General features: G+C 42.4%; 1 protein-coding gene across 5 annotated transcripts in view; it reads right to left on the bottom strand.

Moving 5' to 3' along the window:
• Positions 1–1504: 1504 nt before the first annotated feature.
• The window catches only part of acot7 (acyl-CoA thioesterase 7), a 70111-nt gene continuing 61894 nt past the window's right edge, over positions 1505–9721 (bottom strand). For all 5 annotated transcript variants that reach the window (XM_029664244.2, XM_029664245.2, XM_029664248.2 and 2 more), the window contains one exon: positions 1505–1912. In XM_029664244.2, the coding sequence (XP_029520104.1) occupies positions 1814–1912 (99 nt within the window). In that variant the 3' untranslated portion in view covers positions 1505–1813. The remainder of the gene's footprint in view (positions 1913–9721) is intronic.

The following is a 9721-nucleotide window of genomic DNA, read 5'->3' as shown; positions in this document are numbered from 1 at the left end:
TACTTTTGATGGCTTTAAGCAGTGGTTAACAACCTTGGCTCATGTTTGTTATACATTTTCTTGATTTAGATGGTGTCTCCTATTAGTTGCATCTTTACCGTAGCAGACAGGTGACTAGGTGAAAGGAAATCTAAGACCAGGGACTTCATCTTCTGAATGTAGAGTTGCCTCGGGATATTTGAATAGCTGTTGATCTATGTTCATTTAGCTAGGGATGTTGGTTGGTCCCGGAAGCAACAATCTACGTGCCAGAGGTCTGTCGTGTTGCATGGAAACCCACCACACACACGCACACACACACACACACACACACACAGGCTAAAATGTCGTACAGTCCTATCAACACATCAGGCAACTGGAGAATCCCTGCATCTATCGAGAGAGAGCGAAAGAGAGAGAAAGAGAGAGAAAGACAGAGAGAGAGAGAGAGAGAGAGAGAGAGAGAGAGAAAGAGGGAGAGATGAAGAGAAAGACAGTGAAACAGTGGAGAGCGAGAGTAGGGAGCCAGATTTAAGGGTTGTTCCACCTCAAGAAGCACAAGAAAGAGGATTTTGACACCCACCATCTCAGATTGTGCTGAAATTGTTTCTGTAGTTAAAAACAAATAAGATTGTCATTCCTGAAACATTATTTTGTTGATATATAATTGGATCTTTGGACCATAATGAATTGCTTTTATGCACAACTGGCTTGACCACACAATTTATTTTCATCATGAGCAAAAGCTATTAGCTTTCTACCTAAAGTGGCAAAGAAAATATTGTGATCCATTTAATTGAGACCAGCAAAATTCATATAAGGGTGTGGCAGCAGCAGGAACAGCGCCACCTAGTGGACAAAACCTGTTACTTTCAAACAAATGTATGAAAAAGAATGCAAGAGACTTCAATGGCAGATTTCTCTGAATAGGGGGAAAAAATATCAGATTCACAGGTTACATGGGATGAAGAAGCAATACTCCAATCCACAGCTCCATACTACTTGTCAGACATAGAGAACTGATACTGTAAACTGGTTGTAGGGGTGGGATTGGCGTGGGATATGGGGGGGTCCGTGGGTGGCTTTTTTACCATTTTATTGGATTCCTCATGTCTTACTCAATGGTAGGAAGAAGTTTGCTCCAAATCGGATGTTGTGTACTATAATTATTGGATATTATATGAATCCCATCATTAAAAAGGGCCAATTTGGTTGCAATAAGTTAGCTTAATTAGCTCAAATAAAAATGCAACAAAATAATGTTGCAAGGAACGCTAATGTCATCTGTTTCTAACTACCAAAACGATTCCTGAACAATCTGAGATGGGGGGTGTCATGTCTTGCTGAAATGACAAGAGAGCGAGTGAGTGAGAGAGGGAAGGAGCAGAGTCATAGCCCCCGAGCCAAGGACTGATTTCTGTGTGAACGACAGAATGCATAAAATATGTTTAGTGGATGCCCTCTCAGCCAAGGCAAGCCCGGGCCTAGGACATCAGTGAGCAAGCAAAGGACAGACACCTCTGGCTACCATGTACAGTATTTATTTACTTTAAATTTATTTATCAATGCATATACAGACCCATAACTTTGCACACAGACTGATCGTCGATAGCCTTCTTAAATAAAAATCTTTGACGATAAAATAAAGATACATACGTATCTCCTTTCTTTTACATACACATATAGACACTTTGGTGTGCAGCAATGAAACTTACATTAAAAAGTCAAGAAGAGTCAGACCCCATCAATTTTAGTTTTAGGTTTAGTAATAAGATAGGGAAGTTTTCCATCTAAGTGCTGTGGGTTGGATGATGGAGTATTCGGGGTTGTGGTGTCATTGTTGGCGCTCCTTGTCTGCCAGTCTCTTTGCCTTATTCTGGAGATATCGCATTTTGCCATCCTCAAAACGCCTCTGCTCCCCATCTCCTTCAAGCTGTGGAAAGAGAAAGGCGGCCATTTTTAGTACAGTTTCACCCAGATCAACAAACACTTACACACACCGTGTCTTTGAGCCCCATCCACACTCACTTCTGTCAAGACTTTTACACCCCTGTCGACACTATTGTTGCGTGGGACTATTTTCTTCAGCCGCGCTGCACTTGGCTGCATCATGGGAAGACTTGGTCGCTGGCTGCACAGTGTTAATGAAGCTGCCTGGCAACCTCATGACAACCTCACGACTAACACAACAATTACAGCAGTGTCAAATATCCTTACATGGTACTGTTTCATCGCTAGGATGTTGCTTCCATCCACTCACAGTGTATAGTGACAGGGACACTATCAATACGTGTGTGTGTGTGTGCATGTGTGCGTGTGACCTATTTCCCTGCATTCCCTGTCTGCTGTGAACATACACACCAACAAAACCCAAATCCTGTCACTTCACTCAGGCTGGTGCACAAGGCAAGCCAGGGTGACACATTGATGGATGGATGCACCCATCACACATGCCTCACTCGTACTGAAGCATATTTCCCCGAAAATTTCTAGCATGAGTTCCACTGGAATATTGTGTGGCTCTGATGTTATGCTCACTACACATTGGAGCGATTTCAGTATCACTTCTGTGTGAAACTGAAGCAATTTCAGTTTGTATAAGCAAGTATAATATCTTCTGATAAGGCTGATAATATGTTGTCTCTCCATGTATCAAAATGTTCTCCCGAGTGGCGCAGCGGTCTAAGGCACTACATCTCAGTGCCAGAGGCATCACTACAGACCCTGGTTCAATTTCAGGCTGTATCACAACTGTCTGTAGTTGGAAGTCCCATAGGGCAGTGCACAATTGGCCCAGCGTCGTTAGGGTTTGGCCGGGGTAGGCCGTCATTGTAAATAAGAATGTGTTCTTAACTGACTTTCCTAGTTAAATAAAATAAAATATCAAGTCCACTGGTTGTGTAATGAGTGAGTAATGTTGAATAAAATGTGTGGGTTACTATAAAGTTCATAAAGGTGTTACAGAACGTTCATGTCAGGGGTTATAAACAGTTCTAATAATAAATCATCATGTTTCATCTGTAGGGTGCAAGTTCTGAATGCCTATACGCTGTGCACTTCTTTCAAATTGTATCACCTAACTGTTCACGTCATGACACATAGAATCTCACACTGCAAGCTCTGAATACAAAATCAATTAACAGCCTGAATCAACCAGTTGCAACCATGGCTGTTGGCACACACACGCATGCACAAACTCGTGCACACAAACACACACACATAGACACACACAAACATACCGTGGGAAAAACTGTGCAATTTCCCATGACTCTGCATATTTGTGCACCTGTTGACAGATGGCATCTCAACCTTATGGCACACCGTGGATTCACCACATCCAGCTACAGGGTCCTTAGCCATGACAAACCCATCTTCACATAACTATTAATCAGCGGGTGGCGGTGGCCCAGTGGTCAAAGCCGCTGCCCTTGGAACTTATGAATCAGGGCTCACATCACATGGGTTCAAAGCTGACCCATGGCTTTTATTGTACACTTCCTCCTCCTACTTATTCTGTCCCCTGTACTAACTGTCATATCCAATAGACAAGATATGGTCCGGTCCATAGAATGATTACTGACTCAGCTCCCAGGTACCTATCAAATTTAAATGTAAGTGTCTATCTGGTAAGAACACCTATTGATATACCGGCGCTGTTGAGTGGAACAAACTACCACAGCAACTGAAAGCAACGCCGGCCATAACTTCATTTAAAAAAGAATGTCAAGTTAAGTTGTGGAATTTCTTTCCTTCTTAATGCGTTTGAGCCAATCAGTGTTGTGACAAGGTAGGGGTGGTATACAGAAGATAGCCCTATTTGGTAAAAGAACAAGTCCATATTATGGCAAGAACAGCTCAAATAAGCAAAGAGAAATGACAGTCCATCATTACTTTCAGACATGAAGGTCAGTCAATACGGAACATTTCAAGAACTTTGAAAGTTTCCTCAAGTGCATTTGCAAAAACCAACAAGCGCTATGATGAAACTGGCTCTCATGAGGACCGTCACAGCAAAGGAAAACCCAGAGTTACCTCTGCTGCAGAGGATAAGTTCATTAGAGTTACCAGCACCTCAAAAATTGCAGCCCAAATAAATGCTTCACAGACTTCAAGTAACAGACACATCTCAACATCAACTGTTCAGAGGAGACTGCGTGAATCAGGCCTTTGTCGTCGAATTGCTGCAAAGAAACCACTACTAAAGGACACCAATAATAAGAGACTTGCTTGGACCAAGAAACACGAGCAATGGACATTAGACCTGTGGAAATCTGTCCTTTTGGTCTGATGAGTCCAAATGTTTTATTTTTGGTTCCAACTGTCGTGTCTTTGTGAGACGCAGAGTAGGTGAACGGATTATCTCTGCATGTGTGGTTCCCACCATGAATGGAGGAGGTGTGATTGTGTGGGGGTGCTTTGCTTGTGGCTGTCTGTAATTTATTTAGAATTCAAGGTGCACTTAACAAGCATGGCTACCACAGCATTCTGCAGCAATACGCCATCCCATCTGGTTTGCACTTAGTGGTACCATATATATCATTTATTTTTTCAACAGGACAATGACCCAACACACCTCCAGGCTGTGTAAGGGCTATTTGACCAAGAAGGAGAGCGGTGGAGTGATGCATCAGATGACCTGGCCTCCACAATCACCCAACCTCAACCCAATTGAAATGGTTTGGGATGAGTTGGACCGCAGAGTGAAGGAAAAGCAGCCAACAAGTGGTCAGCATATGTGGGAACTCCTTCAAGACTACTTCTGGGGCAGCAGCGTAGCCTAGTGGTTTGAGCATTGGACTAGTAACCAGAAGGTTGCAAGTTCAAACCCCTGAGGTACAAAGTTGTTCTGCTCCTGAACAGGCAGTTAACCCACTGTTCCTAGGCTGTCATTTAAAATAAGAATTTGTTCTTAACTGACTTGCCTAGTTAAATAAAGGTAAAATAAAAAGACTGTTGGAAAAGCATTCCAGATGAAGATGGCTGAGAGAATGCCAAGAGTGTGCAAAGCTGTCATCAAAGGCTGGCTACTTTGAAGAATCTTTGTTTAACACTTTTTTGTTTACTACTTGATGTGTTCTTTCATAGTTTTGATGTCTTCACTATTATTCTACAATAGTAAAAAATAAAGAAAAACCATTGAATGAGTGGGTGTGTCCAAACCTTTGACTGGTACACATAACAAAACAAAGAACAGGAAGATATTGTCATAGCCTGTAGCATTGTATACAGACATCAACAGTTGTTTTCTATTGCTGTGAGTAGGTGTATCCAAACTTTTGACTGATACTCTCCCGACCGTTGTATAAATAAGTGGACCAAGGCGCAGCGTTAGTAGATTTCCACATTTTATTAATAGTGAAACTTCCAAAAACAACAAAGATAAAACGATCGTGCAATACGTAGCGCACATAGGCACTAATACAAAACAATATCCCACATTGCAGGTGGGAAAAAGGACAAACTAAGTATGATCCCCAATTGGAGGCAACGATAATCAGCTGCCTCCAATTGGGAACCATACTCACACACCAACATAGAAACACAATACCTAGAACACCCCTAGTCACGTGACAGGTACTGTATGTGTAATTATCCGCCGCCATTGTTGCAACCCCTTTTACCATTCTGTTCAACCTCTCTTTCGTATCGTCCAAGATCCCTAAAGATTGGAAAGCTGCCGTGGTCATCCTCCTCTTCAAAGGGGGTGACACTCTAGACCCAAACTGTTACAGACCTATATCCATCCTGCCCTGCCTTTCTAAAGTCTTTGAAAGCCCAGTTAACAAACAGATCACTGACCATTTCGATTCCCACCGTACCTTCTCAGCTGTGCAATCAGGTTTCCGAGCTGGTCACGGGTACACCTCAGCCACGTTCAAGGTACTAAACCATATCATAACCGCCATCGATAAAAGACAGTACTGTGCAGCCGTCTTCATCGACCTGGCCAAGGCTTTCGACTCTGTCAATCACCATATTCTTATCGGCAGACTCAACAGCTTTGGTTTCTCAAATTACTGCCTCGCCTGGTTCACCAACTACTTCTCAGATAGATTTCAGTGTGTCAATTGTGTGTCAGTGTGCCTGGTGTCCGGACCTCTGGTAGTCTCTATGGGGGTACCACAGGGTTCAATTCTCGGGCCGACTCTTTTCTCTGTATATATCGATGTCGCTCTTGCTGCGGGTGATTCCCTGAGCCACCTCAATGTAGACGACACCATTCTGCAAACATCTGGCCTTTCTTTGGACACTGTCTTAACAAACCTCCAAACGAGCTTCAATGCCATAAATGCATGCTTCTGAACCGATCGCATCCCGCACTCGCCCACCCAACTAGCATCACTACTCTGGACGGTTCTGACTTAGAATACGTGGACAACTACAAATACCTAGATGTCTGGCTAGACTGTAAACTCTCTTTCCAGACTCATATTAAACATCTCCAATCCAAAATTAAATCTAGAATCGGCTTCCTATTTCGCAACAAAGTCACTCACGCTGCCAAACATACCCTCGTAAAACTGACTATCCTACCGATCCTCGACTTTAGCGATGTCATTTACAAAATATGCCTCCAACACTCTACTCAGCAAACTGGATGCAGATAAATCACAGTTCCATCCGTTTTGTCACCAAAGCCCCATATACCACCCACCACTGCGACCTGTATGCTCTCGTCGGCTGGCCCTCGCTTCATATTCGTCGCCAGACCCACTGACTCCAGGTCATCTATAAGTCTCTGCTAGGTAAAGGTTGCCTTATCTCAGCTCACTAGTCACCATAACAACACCCACCCGTAGCACACACTCCAGCAGGTACAGTGGGGCAAAAAAGTATTTAGTCAGCCAACAATTGTGCAAGTTCTTCCACTTAAAAAGATGAGAGAGGCCTGTATTTTTCATCATAGGTACATTTCAACTATGACAGACAAAATGAGAAAAAAAAATCCAGAAAATCACATTGTAGGATTTTAAATTTATTTATTTGCAAATTATGGTGGAAAATAAGTATTTGGTCAATAACAAAAGTTTATCTCAATACTTTGTTATATACCCTTTGTTGGCAATGACAGAGGTCAAACGTTTTCTGTAAGTCTGGTATTTTGGCCCATTCCTCCATGCAGATCTCTTCTAGAGCAGTGATGTTTTGGGGCTGTTGCTGGGTAACAAGGACTTTCAACTCCCTCCAAAGATTTTCTATGGGGTTGAGATCTGGAGACTGGCTAGGCCACTCCAGGACCTTGAAATGCTTCTTACGAAGCCACTCCTTCGTTGCCCGGGCGGTGTGTTTGGGATCATTGTCATGCTGAAAGACCCAGCCACGTTCATCTTCAATGCCCTTGCTGATGGAAGGAGGTTTTCACTCAAAATCTCACGATACATGGTCCCATTCATTCTTTGCTTTACACGGATCAGTCGTACTGGTCCCTTTGCAGAAAAACAGCCCCAAAGCATGATGTTTCCACCCCCATGCTTCACAGTAGGTATGGTGTTCTTTGGATGCAACTCAGCATTCTTTGTCCTCCAAACACGACGAGTTGAGTTTTTACCAAAAAGTTATATTTTGGTTTCATCTGACCATATGACATTCTCCCAATCTCCTGCTGGATCATCCAAATGCTCTCTAGCAAACTTCAGACGGGCCTGGACATGTACTGGCTTAAGCAGGGGGACACGTCTGGCACTGCAGGATTTGAGTCCCTGGCGGCGTAGTGTGTTACTGATGGTAGGCTTTGTTACTTTGGTCCCAGCTCTCTGCAGGTCATTCACTAGGTCCCCCCGTGTGGTTCTGGGATTTTTGCTCACCGTTCTTGTGATCATTTTGACCCCACGGGGTGAGATCTTGAGTGGAGCCCCAGATTGAGGGAGATTATCAGTGGTCTTGCATGTCTTCCGTTTCCTAATAATTGCTCCCACAGTTGATTTCTTCAAACCAAGCTGCTTACCTATTGCAGATTCAGTCTTCCCAGCCTGGTGCAGCTCTACAATTTTGTTTCTGGTGTCCTTTGACAGCTCTTTGGTCTTGGCCATAGTGGAGTTTGGAGTGTGACTGTTTGAGGTTGTGGACAGGTGTCTTTTATACTGATAACAACGAAGGAGTGGCTTCGTAAGAAGCATTTCAAGGTCCTGGAGTGGCCTAGCCAGGCCCCAGATCTCAACCCCATAGAAAATCTTTGGAGGGAGTTGAAAGTCCATGTTGCCCAGCAACAACCCCAAAACATCACTGCTCTAGAGGAGATCTGCATGGAGGAATGGGCCAAAATACCAGCAACAGTGTGTGAAAACCTTGTGAAGACTTACAGAAAACGTTTGACCTCTGTCATTGCCAACAAAGGGTATATAACAAAGTATTGAGATAAACTTTTGTTATTGACCAAATACTTATTTTCCACCATAATTTGCAAATAAATTCATAAAAAATCCTACAATGTGATTTTCTGGATTTTTTTTCTCATTTTGTCTGTCATAGTTGAAGTGTACCTATGATGAAAATTACAGGCCTCTATCATCTTTTGAAGTGGGAGAACTTGCACAATTGGTGGCTGACTAAAATACTTTTTTGCCCCACTGTATATAGCGTCACGTTCGGTTTGTTATTCTTGTTAGTTTGTTTAGTGTTCTTCGTTAATAAAAGAAGGATGTATTCATATCACTACCTCACTATGATGAACACAGGTGGTTGTATTTTGTTTTAAATTGTGAAATAAATCTGTCTATCTATGAGAATATACCAAAAATATGTAGCTCAAGGGTTCTCAACCCTTTCCTTTCTGATGCCCACTGAGATCCGACAATATTATTATTATACATACAATAATATTCTTTAGAAAAATCTGGGTTGTCTTTAAATCAGGGATAATATTGGTATTCTTAAAAAAAAACACGATTGGCCGATTGCAGCCATTGGTGGCCAACGTATTTTCTCCAGGTGAACTCTCGTTAAACCATATGAGCTCAAATCCCCCGCACAGCTGATCACAATTGAAACCATTACTGATCACTGTACTACCGCTCTCTAAAGCTTTTATCTGTGTTAAATTCTACTCTTGCTTTCCTCCAAAATCTTTCAAGAGTTTTCAACCTCCACAGGATTTTATTATCTCTGGTATAAATTAAACCTACTCATTGAGCCAGACTAATGTCACGTCCTGATCTTAGTTCCTTTTGTATGTCTCTATTTTAGGTTGGTCAGGGCGTGAGTTGGGGTGGGCATTCTATGTTTTGTTCTTGTGTTTCTATTTCTATGTGTTTGGCCTGGTATGGTTCCCAATCAGAGGCAGCTGTCAATCGTTGTCTCTGATTGAGATCCATACTTAGGTAGCCTGTTTTCCCACTTGTTTGTGGGTGGTTATTTTCCGTTTCAGTGTTTTCACCATACGGGACTGTTTCGGTTTTTCCTTTATTCTCTTGTTCGTTTGTATTCAGTGTATTAAAGTTATCATGGACACGTACCACGCTGCATTTTGGTCTACTCCTTCTTCCACCAACGAAAATAGTTACAACTAAGCATAGATTTAACCATTCGACAATCATTCTGTGCAACTGAAATCAAATTTACCCTACACATTTAATGAATGGAAAACTCATGTTGGTGTACTTACTTTTTCATTTCCGCAATTAACATAATCCATAAATAGAAATGTGTCTTAACATTTACATGTACCTTCACTTCTAGATTATTTTACACGACTACTGCACCACACACACTGCAAAGGTGAATCTGTATTGCAATAAAGAGGAAA

The sequence above is a fragment of the Oncorhynchus nerka genome, linkage group LG7 (assembly GCF_034236695.1).
Source record: "Oncorhynchus nerka isolate Pitt River linkage group LG7, Oner_Uvic_2.0, whole genome shotgun sequence".
Classification (NCBI taxonomy): Eukaryota; Metazoa; Chordata; class Actinopteri; order Salmoniformes; family Salmonidae; genus Oncorhynchus; species Oncorhynchus nerka.
This window is presented reverse-complemented; position numbering and strand designations above follow the sequence as displayed.